Genomic DNA, 19,153 nt, shown 5'->3' with positions numbered 1-19,153 from the left:
TTAGTCAGTTCAGCGCTTTAATTTTTCTGTCCCCTTCGAAACATAAAAAGAAAAAGAAAAGTGTTCCCCTGACTTCAGTCACATATTGTCACTTTTATAATAGGTACACATACATAACTTTCAGCATTTTTTTGCATTACTTGAGGCAACCTACTTGGGAAGTTACTCAGGTTCTGTCACAGGCTCAATTTTATACAGTTGGACCTGCTGTACAACCACCTGTTCAAGACAACCACCTGTACCAACAAACACAAATCACTTTCTTCCTTCCTTTTTATCCGTTTTATAATTTCACTGTTCAAGAGAATCACTTGTGTGAGATTACCTTTTTTTATCTTCAACAATGGATAGTCATTTTGGACAGTGTTTGCATCACTTTCTACAATGTAAAACAACGGTTCCTTTTATCTCCACCAGAGTCTCTTGTCATAACTCCTCGGATTATCAATCAAGAGAAAGGCGGAGCTATTATTTTTGTCTGGAATGATGTTGACAAAGAAAAGGTAATCATGTTCTTATCACTGTTTCTGTCTAAAATTCCTTCCAATCTTTTATTCTCCTGTCATAAATCAGGCTGTCAGAGAGAAATGGTTAGACTTAGAGCCTGCTTATTTTTCATAGTGTTGATCTTGTGTTGAAAGATTCTTTAACTTTGGAACTTTATATATATAATAAAAAGTATTTGAAAAAGGCCAAATGCTACCTTTTATTAATACTTATTTTTTTATGACTCCTATGTGTGCATGATAAGAGTCATGATAGTTAAAGTCCAATCAGCATGCTCTGTGTGTTCTTTCAACTCAATATAGGGAAAACATATGCTGACTAGGATGCAACATCCCAGCAAATAAACAGAGGTACTATAAAAAAAAAAAAGCCTCCCCACTTGGGAATCGAAGCCATGTCTTCTGCAAGCAGTTCTGAAGTACTTTTTACTTCACAGATTCCTGGGCAGTTGGTTATGTCTTGCTAAGTTTCTAAAAAAGTATTGTCGGGGGGCAGTCGTGGGTTAGGCCACTGGACTCATAATTGGACAAACGGGCTAACCCAGATTTCGAGGGTTTCCAGAAATCTTCACCTACACCAAAAAATGAGCATTGCCCTACCTATAGGAAAAGTTTGGTTTCATTGGTGTGTATATTTGTTTGGTTATAGAGAAAAATCTCCTTGTCTTTTAATGAAACTGAACAAGGGGCAAAAACTTAACCTGCAATTTTCTCAAAACAGCATTTTTCGGGATAGCCCCCTTGTGCTTAAAAGTGACCAATTGTGAAGTTGTGGGCTCCAAAGTTTGAGCTTCGTGTCAGCCATTGGGAAAGGCTGTTTACTCAAAATTTTCCTCACTTATCCAGGTGTTAATGGATAACAGGCCATGGATATTGAAAGATTTTGTCAGTTTCTTAGTGTTTTGATGCCTGTAAAATTGCAGCCTGCACTGTATGCTGCTTCCCATGAAGTTGAGGAGATTATTTCAGAATGCTATCAGGTCTGATGGGGTAATAATATAGATTGTAAAGCATAAAGCATGAAGAGCATACTGTTTAGGTGGACTTCGCACTATACGAATGCTATTTATTATTATTATTATTTTATTATTATTATTATTAATTATTATTATTATTATTATATTATTACTATTATTTATATTATTATTATTATTGTTATCATTATCAGTAGTAGTATTATCTTTCAAACAATCATGAAAATTTCTGTTCTGTATAACCTATATTGTCTCTTTTTCAGCCAGCGTCTTATGTTACAAACTTTGGTATATACGAACCAGACACACAGAAACATATGGTGAGCATAAATTTGTATGATTCTTTCAAAGTCTGCTTGCTTTAAGGATTTTAAAGATAAAAAGTGTGAAGGGAAGAATGACGTCTCATGATGAGAGAGGATTTCTGAAGGGCTGTCACGGTGAGCTGGATATTTTTCTAAGTGCCATATAATTAATACTTTTCCATGCCTTAAAAACTTAATTGACTCTGTATGTGGCATTCGTAGAACTTCTACGTTAACAACAGAATTGAGTATTCAAATGCACTTCATTGCTCATTCATCAGTTTATTCCCCATTGAGTTCTCATGTCCAGTTTGAAGATGGCATTGACTTTAAATGAAAATATTGTAATTGTTATTGTAGTGTTGTCTTTGAAGCCGAGCTTTGTTCAGTGGTTAATTATCTTTTCTGGATCATGTAGGATTCTGATTTTGTTTTGGTTCATGCATGTTGTGTTTTTGTTTATGCTTTCAGGTTATATACACATATGATAAGAAAGTCAAGGTGGTGTCTTGCTCCATGAATAAAGAACAAACTCTTCTTGGTATGTATGTTCTTATGTACATGTCAGTTTTCCAGTTCTGTCTCTCCTGTAGTCAAATTCAATTAAATTCATTTTTTTTCTAAATTATATGAGTTATTAGTGGAATAATGGTGACATCAGGCTCTTGTCAAAATAATGAAATCGAAAAAAAGCCAGTATTTTTCTGTCTGTTAGCCAATTTCTATTACATTTTTTGTTTTTGCACTGAACTCCTATATATATATACGTCCATTAAAAACATTCCTTCATGTATTTTACTGAAACACGTTGATGAAGGGCTCAAAAAGTGTGAATTTGTCAGTTTCTAAGGACACTACAGCTTTAGCAGTCACCTAACTTTACCAGCTATTTCCTAGCTAATTTTACCTCTGACACCGGATGATCCATTCCTCCTTTAATTGCAAATGTCTTATTGACTTCTGTTCAAGATACAGTCGAACCTGCCCTGACGGCCACTTCTACAAGACGGCCACCTGTACAAACGGCCACTTTTCATTTCCCCCCTTGCGTTTTTTCTATATAATTTAACTGTGTAAAACAGGCAACTGTCCAACGCGGCCGTGGCCACCATATTTTAAAACACAACTCCTATCACACTAAGCAATAACACCTGTCTTAGACGGCCACCTTAGTGACTCCATTACGTTTTATCATAATTCAATCACCTGTCTTTGTTGTTAGGTAGTCCCTCCAACCAATCATGCTGCGTAGGCCCCTCCCACTGTTGACCAATAGGTACCAATTTTCAGCTGCTGGTGAGGTAAGCGTGTGATCCCCCATACACCCATAAGCCCCGCCCGGAACTCATACACAAATCGTAAGTGAGATGAGTGGTCACTGTTTACCCAGTCTGTAACAAAGTAACAATATGAACTTGCGACAGAAGCGTCGCTCGTTCTCCGAGTGGTGGCCACCCATGTGTTTGTTTTAACATGGCACTCAGTCTTCCTCGTCTGATACATTTAATTTTATTGTCACTCTTGCCCAAAATCAGCAAAAATATAAAACTTACAAACAAATACAAACCAACAACAACAATAACAACAACAACGACAACAACAAAATCAACAACAGTGCGGCCACTTTCGATTGGGGCCTCAGAATGATGGGAATGGTTTGTTTCTTCATCTTGATCAGTCCTGCCTAAGACGGCCACCTGTCTTATGCGGCCACTTTTCTCCTTGACAATGGGTGGCCGTTTTACACAGGTTTGACTGTAGATGGTTATTATTTTTCATCAAAAACAAGGCAGATGAACTGGCTTTAAGACTATACCAATAACTCAATATGTCTAAAAATTGAAGAGTGCTTGATCCCACTGCATCATGACATATATGCCAATCAAGTTCTTAAAATGTTGTTTTTCTATCCACTTTAGTAGGAAGGTAGAGGACGGATTGCTCATTTTTTACCAAATTTTGATTTTCAGCCAAAGCTCAAATTGCAACAAAAAATTTTTTTCCCCCACAGCTTTCAGCATTGTCAAACCAAGAGAGTCTTCTTCAGAGAAAAAACATAAAGGTAAATTTCTTTGTTTGTTTTGTTATGTCTAATGCCAGTGAAGATGATGTATCTCAAATGTTAATTTGGTTTTGGTGCTCTAGAAAATAGATTTGATGTTCGAAAATAAATGCAATTAGTTTGTCATGGAATTTTGGTTTCTTTGCTCTGATTAGATTATCTCTTTTTTGTTTGTTTTGGTCAGTGTTTTATGGTGCTCGCAACTGCTTAAGGTCATATGAGCATGTAGGACATATTAAATAGTTTTAGGTTGGTGGAAACTATTTTTTAAATTTTGCCCAAGTGACGGCCGAAGTCTACTCTTGTCTATTTCGGACCTCCAAGGGATCTTTAACATGCATAACTGGCACACAGGACCTCCAAGATTTTTCGCCCGTATCCAAGACAACTAGATGTTAGATCTTACCTACCCTAAGATCAGGGGTGTCAAGGAGTAGCAATATAAAGGCTACAGAAAGAGTCAGGAGCCCTGAGGAGGGGAAAAGGGGGGTGGGGATGGGGGCAGAAAGTGGAGACGAAAGCAGACTACAGAACATGGTTAGAAAGCAGGAAAGAAGGTGAAAGGAGAAAATTTTAGAGAAGAAAATTTTCTGTTGCTGTCAGGTTTGGAACCTGGGATCTATTGAATGAGAGGCAAACACCGTAATCTCTTGATCACGAGAGCCCCTGCTCATCTCTAATAAGTGATGCGCAATGCAGTAATCAGATGAGCCCTTCTCTTGATATTGAGTGCACTAGACTGTCTCTTGGGTACATTCAATGGACAGCAAACATTCTGTTCCATTTTTCAACATTGTTTTTCTCATCTTTGTACACCACTAACATTTATTTACTTGTGTTTTCCTTTCGCTTTTTCATGTATTTATGTCCCTACGCCAATATGTAATCTTTCACGTTGTTGAGATTTTTGGTGACTAGCAAATATAAATGTTTGTACCGTATTGATTTGCTGATTTTTTTTAATTATTGAGCTATATAGTCGCTTTTAAGGACTGGCGGGCTAACCCAGATTTCGGGGGGTTCCAGAAATCTTGACCTACACCAAAAGTGGGCATTTCCCTAACTATAGGAGAAGTTTGGTTTCATTGGTGTGTATATTATTGTTTGATTATAGAGAAAACCCTCCTTGTATTTTAAAGATAGATTTTATATGGGTCCAAAAACTTTACCTTCGATTTTCTCGAAACATAATTTTTTGGGATAGCCCCCTCATGCTTAAAAGCGACCATATGAGCAGTTTATTTTGTAGTGTAATGTGAATCTGTGCTTGAGTAATGTTTCTTTTGTTCTTTTGTTTGTTTTTGATATGAAGAATTATGTTTGTACTTTTATCAACCTAGTTTAATTTGTCCCAACAATAAATCTGCAAACTTGACTTTCTCTTTTCCATAGCAGAATGTGACAAATGCAAATTTCCCAACGGTGTTTAAGAAGGAAACCCTGATTATTGTGTGTTTGCAATAGATAAATTCAAGGAGTATTAGCCTGCCAAATAAAGAACAGGCAGATTTATCCTGTTTACATTGTGGACTTGTGAAGAGTGTATATCGCCTTGTGATGACCTTTCACATGGAAAGTGGACATAGCTCTTTAGTTTTTGTCACTTGACTTTTACTAAAAGAATACAGTTTCTTGTTTATAGCTCAGTGCAAAGAAAAAGGATATTTGTAGTGCAGAAACTATGTAATTTGGACATTGCTATATTTGTTCTTTTTGTGTTGTTTTTAACTAGAAGACGATGGATGCAGTGAAGACATTGATGAAGTCCATAGGAAATGTATATGCTTCTTTTGTATACTGCTTGTTCTCCAAATATGTGTGAATACTTTAAAAGAGTATTTTTTTCACGAGGAGGAAAATTTTGTGCTTTTCGCCGATGCTGACAAAAACAATGAAAATTTTCTCCCTGTGAAAATTGCGAATTAGGGAGCTGACTAATGTACAGTAAGACATGGCACCACAAAAAGTGACCATGTAATATCCAGGACTGCTACCAGTAGTTACTAGCTTGTAGGTTACTCGAGGGATTCATCTCTCACTCACTGACGACTATTTTTAGTGAGTGTCACTTGTGAGCAGAGATACATCACTCAACTCGCCGGCAATCTTTGTGTTGTTTTCTTCTTCATTCTACTTTCAGTAATATTCTGAGGGTCACATGAGCTCAAGTACTGATACTGTACTACACCATGATCATTTGACTACACAAAAGCCACTGTTTTTTTAAACACAATACTTAACTGTGGAAGGGTATTTTTAACGAGTCACTTTTTCTACCCTGGTGTCCATTCGCCAAAATTTCTTTGTCCAGGCTGTGAAATTATCCTCTTTCAAATTTCAAAAATCATTTTTTAGCGAAAAAAGTTCCTCGCGAAAGAATACTCTTTTACAGTAACTTCCTGTGCCATTATTTGTTTTTTTCCCCTTCAGTTTTATATTCAGCTTGTTCGTTATGTCTTAGTCATTTGTTAAAATCAGTGTCCACTTATTTTCCTTTTTGCTTAAAAATCTTTTTATATATTATATGACAACAAATTGAAGTGCTTTCATATTTTTGGTCATCCATAAATTTTTCTGTTTCAATTTTTGTTATATTTAAAAAAAAAATTTTCTTTGTTGTTATCATATTTATCTTTTATTTTTTTCACTTTGTATGATATCCCTGCCATTTTGATCTTTTCTACAGTACATGCAGATTCCGTTTTTTGTTCCTCTATTCCTATTTTATCTAATTCAGAATATCAATTATCATGTTCTAAAGTATGATTTTTCATTGACCCTAGTTATGTAGGATTTGTACGTCGATGGTCCAGTATACTGTATTTTTTTCCACTGGCAGTTTGTCTTTATGATGTTTTTCCCTTTAATGTAAACAAAATTTGATAGTTAGTCTTTCAATTTGAATATGTTTTAGCTTCCAAGGATCACCATAGACACCAAACGTTTCATTTCAAAGGTAATTTTTTCGTAAGTTCATAACACTTTGAGACAAAAACTGAGGTAGCACCAAAATTGATGGACATACAATATATATCATGTTTTTAATCTTGGTTTGTCAGTGCAAGTTTCCACATTAGTAACAGATTTAACCTGACCCTGCCTTTTCTGCACCCTCTTTTATTCCTTTCTGTTTCACACAGATTCAGTTTCTTGCACTTTCACTTCATGAAGGGCTAATGCCAAAATGAAGGGTTGCTCGCTGGTTCTTAATTTGCAGTTTCAAAATGTTTTGCTTTTAGTTTCTTTGATAAAGGAATTTCCCCAAGACTTTTTGGAGGTAAAACTAATTTTTTTTTGTCCATGAAATTCTTCTGATGTCAGTGAAGCTGGTTTATGATGGTGTGGAGCACACCTCATAATATGGAAGAGGAAAATGACAAGGGTTTGATTTGACCCTCTGGCCAATCCTTCCTCGTATTTTGAATACCCCCTAATTTGGTAGTGATTTAAATATTGTCTCTATGGGCATTTGACTTAGAAAGATTATGGTTTGTCACTGCCAGAGGGCCATTCCTATAAGATTGAAAGTGAAGTGAAAAGAATTTTTCTTGGTGGAATTATTGCCTCTTGAGAAACAAAATTCGATTTTTAAAAATGTCTCTTTTTGTTTTTCTAACCATTTTTATCTGTGTCAATGGGAGCATAAAAACACCTACACCTGCAATTTTATTTGAATATCATTCTGGATTTATTGCTTTTTCCATTTTTTGGTTTTCCCAGTATTTCTTAACATCTTTTTTCCCCCTGTTCTCATTTTTTAAAAAAATATTAAAATGTTGCCGAGAATGACATCTTTGAATATAATTAGGTTCAATTTTGTGTAAAATTGCAATACTTGACTTATATTCTATCTTCCAAGTGAATTTTTCACTTTTGATATATTAAAATGTAACAGTCTTGCGCTAAGAGCAAGAAAGATATAACCTCTTGATTAGGTAGTAAAGGCATCTGATTCTTTTTGTGACCCAGATTGTGCATTGTACAGATTAAGCATTGAAAATAAAACGCATCGTGTTGGACTGTATCAACTGTGTCACAATTGCTCTTTTTTTACAGAGCGGAAACATTTTTTCAGAGTGCACAAGACACTTTGTTCTTTCTTTATTCAACATTTGATTTGGTATAAATTGCATTCTTTTCATATTGTCGGTTATGTCTCTCAATCTTAACCATGGGTCATTGTTTTGTTAACTGTTATGATGCAGTTGATTAACCAGTTTGTCCAGCATGCAGAACGGTGGAACTTCTCTCTCACCTGCCAGGGACTAACATCTTTGCCCTCAAAATAACATATTTTTAGCCTAGTAGGATATTGCACTTGGCAAAGACAAACGAATGCCGTCAAACTTTTATAAGTAATACAGGAGTTTATACTTTCTTCTCACTTTAGAAAAGTTCTTGTAATAAATGCAAGTATTTATAATATAAGAAATAGTAAATTAAAATTAAATTTAGGATGCACATCAGATAAAGCCCACTAGTCTAGATAAAGTTCAGACTGGTTTGAAAGGGGAAATGTGGATGGCCATGTTTTCAGGAAGAAAAATCAGTTGTGCATGTTACTTCGTTTGCTCTAACAAAGTTCAGTTGCTCAAATCAGAAGAGTTGGTGCCAAGTGTCATTGTCCCATGGAGGTAAAGTACTGCACAAAATCATTGTTTTGGTAATTTATTCTTATTTTTGAGGGGGCAGATGGAGGAGGTTCCTCCGAGATCATTAGTTTACCTAGCTTATTTGTATTGACCATTGGTTTATGTTCACTCTTAATTTTATTAATTTAATTCATTTGACATCATAACAACCCCCCCCCCCACCCCCCTAATCCAAGACAATTTGATCGCCTTCTTCTCGTGCCCCTGCTAGAGCTCAGGGAGTAACTGACTGTAAGATCTTCATCCCACAGTGCAGTTGATTTTGCCCTGTTTAATATACATACAGCATAGAATCATCCCTTGCCTGACAGGCGGCCACATGTTGTTTTTGAACATACTCTCAGTGGTTATACTGACTAGAGTGGCTTCAATTTTGGATTGCGATTAATTTTGAATTTTGTACGGACAGTGGTCCCGAGGACCTTTTCTTTCCTATTTTTAAAACTTCCAATGAGTCTTGACTGTGCTGAATCTCAACATGTGACGTCCAAAATTTGTTTGCTCTTATCCAAGAAAACTAGACGCTCGATCCTACCTGCCATAAAATTAGGAGGGGTAGAAAACATGAGACACCCCCCCCCCCCCCCCCCCGGATGCTGGCAGGGTTTGAACTACAGACCTCACGGTTAATGGGCAAACACTATACATGTTGAGCTATTGAGCCCCCCATATGATCATATCCATTTAAAACAAAAGTTGAAAGTATGCTTAATTTTTAATAGCACTGAGGGTTCTTCTTCATAACACAGAGAGAAATCTTATCGAATACAAAACACATATTTTTCACCAACATTATTGTGGTTTAAATGTGTCCTTTTCCTCAGATGTGTACCAGGCCTATCTCGCTGAGCTTCAGTCAGTGGAGAAAATTGTGTACTCCCTCAACATTGACAGATCCTCCTTTATCAAAGTGCAGTTTTTGTATGCAGATCAGCAGGGCCAAGAACACAGTAGGGAATCCAACATGCTGGTCTTTTTGCACAAAGAATGTGAGTGTTGATTTCCATGTTAATGCCACCAACCATCCCCTCATCCAGGGAATAATGAGACACAAATTGTGTCTCATAATTCTCTGGTTTGTAAAGACCAGAGGGTTGTTGGTGGCATTTCAGATGTGATTTGCTCCTTTTTTGGGTCTTTTCCGTGTTTTTTTTAATCCTCATTTATTTCAAGAATGAGTGGATTGGTGTAGTTCGGCACGCATTTCCAATTGACATTCAAGATCCAAGATCAAGGTGGTCTTTTTCTAAATTACTGATGCATTTGTGAAGCTGAGTTTCTCACATTTTTAAAAATTAAGTAAGTTTTTACCCTTTTCAGTTCGGTCTGCCTTTCATCTTACTAGAAATCTGAGGTCCAATGAGTTATGGGTTTTCTATATTTCCATGATGCCATGACTGTTTTTTTGAAAGATGAAAATGTGGAGTTCTGGTACTTTTTCACGGACTCTTTCAGAGTGCAGTAATGAGATTTTTCTTTAGACAGCTGGACTCTTCACTCTGTCCCCCTACTTAGGTGTCCCCCCCAGCAGTGGATAGAGAGTGAGAGTGTACTCCTAATATCATGATAAGCACATATCCTTTGAGCCCTGACCTCCTGATGCTACCGTACCTCTCTGCTTGAGCTCTTGAGCGACATATTACTAACGTTATGTGATTGTCAGAATCACATTCCATTTCCCACTCATGGTAGTCCTCGTCATTACTAGCATTTCAGAAAGATCTTCAAAATAATCAGTAACGTCTTGTGAAATAAAAATGGTTTCTCGTTCGCGATTTGTCCTAGACGAGCTGGTTTGGGGATAGGGTCTCGATCACCGCTGTACTGGTGACTACGCATACGGGCAGTTTTACGGGCCACCTGGGTACAGGAGGTAAGGGCTTAAAGGGTTAATGAAAGACTCTGCCATACATCATTTGAAAAGTGACATGACTGAGACTTACTCTGAGCAGTGGATATGAAGTCTTGTAGAGAGAAAGAAAGGGAACAGGAAAAAGGAGAGAAGATGTATCTTGTCGGTATGTTAGTGTTTTAGCGCCTATAAATGGCTGCTTGCACTGTATGCTTCCCAGGAAGTTGAGGTTGTTTCAGAATGCTCTCAAGCCTGCTTGGGTAATAGTATAGATTGAGAAGTGCGTAGAGCTTGCTGTTGAGCAGGGATTTGCGCTTTTAAAAATGCTATCTTATTCTATCATTATAATGTATCTGAGAGATGGAGAAAGAAAGAAAGGAAGAAATAGTGGGGGAGGGGGAACGCCTGTCTTTATCTTGGTTTCATTGGTGATTATAAGGCAGAGTAGAGAAAAATTGTTTATGTTGTACAAGACTTTGTATGCGTACAATATGAATTGTTTGCTCAGAATATTTTAAAATGGTTCAAGCCAATGTGTAATTCTGAAATCTTATTGAACTGGAAATTTTAATAATTTTACTTTGTGTATTATGTGCAGACATGATGTGTATAAGTATATCATGTGTTTTTAAAATGTACTGTTCTTCTCTTTCTCAGCAATTGGCTTGTACAAAGTTCCAATGGCACGAATAGGTGACAGAGGGATTGTAAGTGTGTATGTTTGTAGTTGTATTGTTATTTGGTTCTCTAAAAATATCTACATCTTCTTGTACACGCTTTTATATAAATAATTATAATTATCTGTTTAAATCTGGAATGGAAAGAGCTTCATGAAAGTCTGATCTTCAATGAAAATGTGTTAAATAAAAGGACTCTTTAAAGAGACAGGAACTTGCTTGTTGGTTATATTTTTGATAATAAGCTGATGCAGAACAGGACACCTCCAAAAACAGGTGCTTCAATGACTCGTTCGTATGTGAACATGCCATTTGTTTTTTTTGTTTTTTCCTTTTTCTTTTTTTATGAAGTATGTTAAGAGATACATCTTTTGCTCTCTCTCTTTCCACTCTCATTTTTAAAGATTAAAAATATTTTACATTTCATCTGTTATGCATGCAGTCAACGTTTTGAACAAGGCGCTTTTTTTTTTTACAGTAAACACAAATGCGCATTTTAATTTGTTCAGTATTTGTGTTCATAATGACTTTGTTAACTGTCACTGCAGAAATTTCAGTTGAATTTCTTATTAAATTATTACCTTCCTTTTGCTCAAAATACTTCTGTCTTGTTAGAGGAGGTCAGTTGTGGGCAGGTAGTTGGAGGACACCATAGATAGGTCTTACTAATCTGAGCTCCTTCTTTTGTCTCTGTTTGTCTGTCTTACTTTTTCTCTGCTCTGTATGGTCGTTGTTTTATTGATGTGTCTCTTTGTACTCAAACTAAATTAAACAAACTTATCCATTGTGATGAAAAATTTGAAATCAAAGAATGAAGAGGTGTCTTCTTCTTCTCCTCCTCCTCCTCCTCCTCCTCCTCCTCCTCCAATTTGCTAGTGCTAGTGCAAAGGTTGCTGTTTGCTGCAGGTCCTCCAGGCCCCCAAAGAGTTTGGGTCTCTCTGCCTAGGGTTGGGCCAATATTTCTTTCTGAGTGCCTTGATCATTGGGCAGGCTTACATCAGATGGTTCCCTGGAAGAGATAAATGATATTTCTTAGAGTTGAACAGATTGCGCAATAACAACAACGGTTTTGACTTTCATTCCAACCTCATTTGGGTCGCTCATTCCAGATGATTCCCCCCACCAAATCAGTGCTAATGACTGAAGTGTCTTTGGGCCATTCCCAAAGAGGGGATATTAACATGTTTTTATGCACAGTAGAATTGTAAATGGGCTGATTTATCAATGTCATGCTCATACTGTGCCGGAACAACAGAGGGGGAACTGCTGCTTTTTTTCCCCTCATCCTTACTATCGTCATTTTCCTCTTCTCCTTTTGTGTGTTTGTCACTCTCTTGTGAACTGCTATTTTTGGGGTGCCTTGATAGTTGAACCAGACATTGTGCTGTTGAGGCTAGAGAGGTGAGCAGAGTAAGCCTGATTCCCCATTTGGACTTCTCTGTTGACATACGCCCCTCGGCACTCAAACGACCTTATGTAGTTGCGAGCGCAGTTAAACCTTACTAAGTGGGTGGTTGGCGGGTGCTCTGGTCTGGTTTGCTTCTTCTTTCCTATCAAACATCTATCGTCCTTATCTCCCCTTCTTCTTTTTTATGTTTGTTACTCTCTTGTAACACCTCTAATCTTCTGGCGCTCATATGACCTTATGCAGTTGTGAGCGCAGTAAAACCTCTACTAAAACTAAACTGTAAACTAAACCTTACTAAAACTAAACCTCCAGATGATGAGCAGCCAGCCAGAGACAATTCAAGTTGTACGCAAGTTTGTTTGGTGTCAGTGGGACGTGGAGCAACAACGCTTGCACTACATTGAGAATATACGCATGGAGAATGGTGGCAACGGAGAGATCAGCCAGAAGATGTCCACTATACAGTTCCATGGGAGGGCGCAGTATGAAAATATGGTGAGTTATTACAGTTCTGTTTCCCTGTCATTATAGAATACTTTAGGAAAGTTAAGTTTTAGCTAATTGGTGGTTGGAGGGCGCCACTGGTAGGTCTTACTTCTTTACTTTCCCTCTGTTGTTTCTGTCTGTCTGTCTTACTTTTTCCCAGCATTAAATGACTATAATAGCATCGATGTGCTTTTCTTTACTCAAACAAACAAACATTTGTTTTATCTCAAAATTTAACTTTTGTCATTTTTTAATCACTTGTGATTGCTTTCTGTTCTCTTTTTTAAAATGCTCATACCATGCAAAGTTCAATGACTGCAGTGAGATTTGGCTTTCAGGGCTACTATTTAATTAGTTTTTCACAGACTTATTCTAATATTCACCAGTCAACCATCATCACATAGCGATGAACTCTGTTATAAGAGTCCACACTGTTTCCTGTGGGTTTATCTTTGCCAAACTCCTGGATATATATGAAGAGTTCATGAACTTTCAACCTTCACCCTTACACTTACTAAACTCAACTTTGATCGTTTGATTATGCTCACACATTGATCATATATTTTTTCCATCTCTCTTTTCTTTTAACTTTCAGATTGACATTCCCATAAATTTCCCCTTTCCCTACATCAGAACAAAGGACAAGTAAGTGAACTCTGTTGACTGAGAATCTGAACTGAATACGTCTTTATAAGTATTGTTTTATATGTATTGATATGTATGCATGAGTTTAGGATAACTTCACAAATGAAGCTAGAACACATATTTATCGTCAAACTGTCCTTGTTTCTGTCACTTAGGAAATAGTTTATCCTTCTCAGTTTACTCAAGATAGAGATTAATGTGCACATATTATTATTGTTAGATGAAATTTTACAAAGATGTTTTATTGATCTAAAGTTTGCACTGATTGAGATGATAGTTACCTTACTACATGAAATATGATGGAAAGTATCTGTGCAAAACACTTTCAAATAATGCCTACATCTGTGTTTTATAAGTGTAGTCTTTCATAGATTTATGTCAATAAGGTCATTGTATTCCACAGGCCTTTATATGCAGATATCCCACTGCACCCTGGAATTCCAGGTACACTTCTGTCTTGAAACCTTTCATATTATTAATGTGCCATATATTCAGAACAGATACTAAGTTCATGCGTTTGGTAAACACTTCTCTATTGTGTATTTCATATACAGAGCCTGGTAAACTGATTATCAATTTTCCTTTATTATATACAGTGTTTTATTTGATGGTGACCAAAAACAGTATGAATTGTCACAAATTTTATTATTACATTGAAAATTTACATTACTTTAAGAACCACTTTTTCATAGAAGTCTGATTATTTTGTGCATCTTGAAGGTAGACTTGGGAAATTTGTACTGTATTCTTTTTGTAAGGTGTGTTACATATTTTGTAGTAAATTACCTGTTTTGTTTCGGTAATAAATATTGTTAAGTGCCTAGAGCCATATGTGGGTGAACATATAATGAATTTACATTTGTATTGTATGTTTTTTAAAGGTTTGTTATATGATTTATTTAATTACCTGTTTCGTTGTGGTAATGAATATTGTGAAGTGTCTAGAGCCATATCTGGATGAACATGTATTGAATAAACATTATATTAATGAGAGTGATAAAAGATAATTATGATTATTTTTTAAAAATCATTTAGAAAATATCATTTTCCCAAACTGATGTATACTTTTGTTTTGATCAGAGAAAATTGTATTCAATTCCAGAGCTGACCTTGAATGTCACAGTCCTGACGCAGTCTAGCGGCACTTTCTGTTTGTGCTACCACAAGCTCATCTCACAGCCCAAGTCCAAGGCTAGTGCTCAGGTAGGGAGGCTAACACACAACTAACGAGAGGTGTGTCATGTGACTGTGGGTGAAGTCAAACCTGTGCAAGACAACCACCCATTGGAAAAAAAGTGGTCATCTCAGACAGTTTCATTATTGGAAGAAAAAAAGATGGAAGGGGGGCAGATGGGATGTGGTTGTTTGCAAAGATCCTACACTACAAGATGGTTCACTCCTCTCTTTGAGCTTATTAAAAAAAGTGTTCTCAAAATCACGGTGGCACCCCTTGGGAATAAGTGTGTACTTTGCGGCCATGGACACGTTTTTGGTTCAGTGAACCATCTTGCTGTGTGAGATCTTTGTTGTTTGTATAGGTGATTGTCTTGGACAGGTGGTCACTAGAGCAGGTTTGAATATATTTCTGTTAAATCTTACACAATGTGGGATGTTCAGTTTTTTCAGATTAATGTGGTTCTGTTGGGGTCCTGCTTACTAAAGAAAAAGTGAACGCTTTTAAGTGAGATTTTTATTGAATATGCTAGGTTTAGTGGTTTGTATTAGATTTGATGACTCAATAACAGAGACTCTGTAAATTATTATATTCCTTTGCTTACAATACTTCTGTCTTGTTAAAAGAGATGATTTGAAGGCAGGAAGTTGGAGGACACCACAGACAAATCTTACTTATCTGAGCTCCGTCTTTTGTCTCTCTTTGTCTGTTTTTACTTTTTCTCTGCATTAAATGGCTGTTGTTTTATTGATGTGTTTCTCTGTTTATATGCCTGTCTGTTTGTCTACCGACTTTATTGTTTGTCGGACTTGATACATGATTCTTACATCCAAAACATATCAACTGTTATCATATTTGTTTCAATTTCTGTGTGTGCAGACTCCCAGTGAGGTGCAGGATGTTGAGTACTACGTGAGCATGGTGCATCATGGTGAGTTTTGTTGAAAAAAAACCATGAACTTAAGTTGTCGTTGATTGGTGTGTGGGTGCTCTGCTATGGTCTGCTCCTTCTACCTCCCTTCATTTTTTATACTAGAATCCCAATGCGTTCTCAGTGAAATACAGTAGAGTCTGCTTAATTCGAAATCTGTGGGACTCACAGATTTTTTTCAGTTTAGCTTTGTTTTCAGTTTATAGAGGCTGTACAAATAAAAGGGGAAAAAAATGTAGGATTTCATTTTCTTTTGGTTTACTGCTATTTTTGGATTAGCTTTGGTTTAAGCAGACTCCAGTGTATAGGCATTATCATGTGGGTTTACAGTAAACTGTAACTCTACCCCCCGGGGCGGTGCCACTGACTGAAGTGTCTTTAGGCCATTCCCAAAAGGGGGACATTTCTCTTTCTAATGCTCTGTAGAATTGTAAGTGGGCTGATCCAACAATGTCATGCTCATAACTGTGCCTGAACTACAACAGAAAACTGCTGCTTTTTCTGTCCTAATCCTTACTATCGTCATTTTTCTCTACTTTTTTTGTATGTTTGTCACTCTTTTGTGACCCGCTATTTCCGGGGTGCCTTGATAGTCGAAGCAGACTTTGTGCTGTTGAAGCTAGAGAGGTGAGCAGAGTAAGTCTGATTCCCTGTAAAGACTTCTCTGTTGACACCCACCCCTTGGCGCTCATATGACCTTATGCAGTTGCGAGCGGCGTAAAACCTTTACTAAAACAAAACAAAAAAACCTGTACTCTGTCACAATGTGACTCTACTATTGTCATTAATGTCAGGAATTTGTCGTTGGTGACTAGAGAATATGTTTTGAAGATCTATTCCTTGTCAGCTGATTTGTTACACTGCATGCAAACATTTCTATATTGTAAAACTCTTACTAAAAAAAAACTAGTGGTTTCCTCATATGTAAAGATTAGAAAAAAAATGTCATTTTTTAACCCTATCCGTACGCCCTGGGGTCATTTTGTACCCCCAGGGTTGTATTCTTCACATTTTAGAATACTTTTAGTATGAAGATCTCTTTGAAACTTTCAGTATTTCTCAAAAAATCATTTTGACAGACTGCTATGCAAAGTGTACGGATCGGATTAATGTGTAAATTTCCTCTTTGGAAAGTGGTGGCACAGAGTTTTCCACGTTGTATGGATACGATTGTTGTAAAACACAACGTACTGATAGGGTTAAAATATATAGATATACTGTAAGCTTGTCACTCTATCCAAATGAGACATGAAACCCTCATAAATATATTGTATCAATCTAAATGCCTACAATAACTTTAATATTGATATAGAACACTTATTGATTGACCCTGACAGGAATTTATAGGACTTTATGTACTACAACTACTCACTTTACCTTAAAAAGATTGGTTAAAAAACAATGAACTGTTTAGAGTTAAGAGATGCAAGAAACAGGGATAAGCTCCAGTTCTATGGGTTCTTTATGTGGTTGGAGTGGTTCTAAGATTGCATGATGCGTTCATGTTTTATGTTCTCTTACTGCAGCCAAAACCCTGTACGGCTGTGTCTCCAGTCTGCCCAAGCACATTGTCATGCAGAAGAGACTAGTATTCTCATGGTTGGGTGAGTTAACTCTTTCAGTACGCAAGGGATTCCACAATTTTATGCACCCTATTTGAGGCGGCGAAGGGTATTAACTTAAACAGATATAACCTGCGCTCATATGACCTTATGCAGTTGCGAGCGCCGTAAAACCTCTACTAAAACAAACAAATAGATATAATTCAGTCACATATTGATGGACTTATTTGTTTGAGCAATCAAACTATTTGGACAGGGAATTACGATATGGATGAAAATAGGTAATAAATGTAGCACAGGAACAGGTGTAGATCTTGGGGTTGATGAAATCGGTACCCTCAAAAGGCCACTTGAGTGATGATTTGCTAAAATGCAGAACCAAAAGCACCACTTTAGTGGCCATCCGGAATTAAAGAGTTAAAGTGGTGAAAATGCTGTCAAATCTGTCCAAGACAACCACCCGTTGTATAGAAGAAAAGTGGTCATCTAAGGGAGTTGGTCTTTATGGACAGAGTCATTAGAATGCATAAAATTGTGTGTGTGTGTGTGTGTGTGTTTGTGTGTGTTGGTGGGTGGTGGGTGGGTGGGGGGGGGAGGGTTGAGGGGTTGGTTGGTTGTTTATGCAAGTGATCGTCTTTGAAAGGTGGTCTAATAACAGGTTCGACTGTATTTGATATTCTCAAGGCTATTTATTAAATTAATGCCTCTCAATTTGTTTTGTCTACTCACCTTGTAAGTTAAGACTGTACTGTGTATTAAGTATTCTCAATACCCTGTGAGTTATAGCTATTCTATGTATTTGGCATTCTCAATACTATGTAAGTTTGAAGAACTTTAATTCCTTATTTCTGGCAAGCCGCTCGCGGTTCGAACTGCTGTGCATTTAAGCCGCTGGCAGGGGCTCGGGCACATTCCTTTATGACAACTTCAACGTCAAATTACTTTTCGGCAATTGCCAAAAACAGGTTTCTTTTACTGGGATATCATTCATTTGTTGAAGAACTATCGACTTTAGAGACGTACATGTCAATTAAAAAATGTTGTACCAAAAGAGGGCACCAGCATTGTGGGTTTACCCCCCTCGAAGATAAAGAGTTAATTAAGAGTTAATCGCCTGCAAAACAAATCCAGAATTTTGATTAACAATTAATATGGATTTGTTTCCGAGGGACAAACCCCATTTTTCCATCAGGAAAATTGTTGCAATCTACTCCCCATTAGAAGCTCTTGTTTTCAAAGTATTTTTCTGTTAACAGGCAACCACAGGAGATGCTAGTTTGATTTATGTCTTTACTTCTCTGATCCTGTTGTTTCTGATCATGTCCCGTCTGATTTTGTTGACCGCTGTCCTTAGACGTCTCATCTCGCAGGTGGTTATCTTACCTATCAGACTTTTGGTCAAGGTCCCTGTCTGGCGTTGGTAAGTCAAGTTGGGGATGAAGATAGAGTTAATGACCTTGGGTTTGATCTCATTGGGGATATTAGGATGCTTGAGGAGTGGGGCAAGCTGGTAGCTGATGCCGTTGGCCTTTTGTACTCTCATCTCAATGATTCCTGTCCGAGGAAAAGTTTTATTGATTATTTCTGTCTTTCTGATGGGACATTGTTTCCCTCTTAGCACAAGTTAGTCCTGACAAATAAGGTCGAAGCAGCCCACCTCCTAAATGATCTAAATTGTGTCAAGTTTTTGTTTTGTTTTTCTCTTACAGGCAGCTATCTAGTGGTTATGTTGCCTGGTTACTTTGTGCATCTCCTAAATGTGGGACAAGCATTTGAACCGTGTCACCACATTTTGCTGCATGGTAAGTTGTCACACCCTGCTTTGTTCCTTTTGATTTAAGACTCTACTCTCCTCTTCCCCCCAATGTCTCTCATGATACACTTATATAAGAGCATCCAAAAAGGAGGTCATTGTGTTG

General features: G+C 37.1%; 1 protein-coding gene across 1 annotated transcript in view; it reads left to right on the top strand.

The window, feature by feature from the left end:
* Window positions 1-19,153, top strand: part of LOC101852848 (gamma-secretase-activating protein) — a gene marked incomplete in the record, with an annotated part of 43,879 nt that overhangs the window by 1,642 nt on the left and 23,084 nt on the right. Inside the window, 14 exon segments of the mRNA XM_013082226.2 lie at window positions 418-503; window positions 1,744-1,800; window positions 2,257-2,326; window positions 3,797-3,847; window positions 6,762-6,803; window positions 9,324-9,488; window positions 11,009-11,058; window positions 12,749-12,931; window positions 13,518-13,567; window positions 13,971-14,011; window positions 14,670-14,770; window positions 15,621-15,672; window positions 17,199-17,276; window positions 18,944-19,036. Coding sequence (XP_012937680.1) covers window positions 418-503; window positions 1,744-1,800; window positions 2,257-2,326; window positions 3,797-3,847; window positions 6,762-6,803; window positions 9,324-9,488; window positions 11,009-11,058; window positions 12,749-12,931; window positions 13,518-13,567; window positions 13,971-14,011; window positions 14,670-14,770; window positions 15,621-15,672; window positions 17,199-17,276; window positions 18,944-19,036 — 1,119 coding nt within the window.

Source organism: Aplysia californica, unplaced genomic scaffold (genome assembly GCF_000002075.1).
Source record: "Aplysia californica isolate F4 #8 unplaced genomic scaffold, AplCal3.0 scaffold00164, whole genome shotgun sequence".
Taxonomy (NCBI): Eukaryota; Metazoa; Mollusca; class Gastropoda; order Aplysiida; family Aplysiidae; genus Aplysia; species Aplysia californica.
Note: the sequence above shows the minus strand (reverse complement) of the source record. Positions and strands in the feature narration are given on the sequence as shown.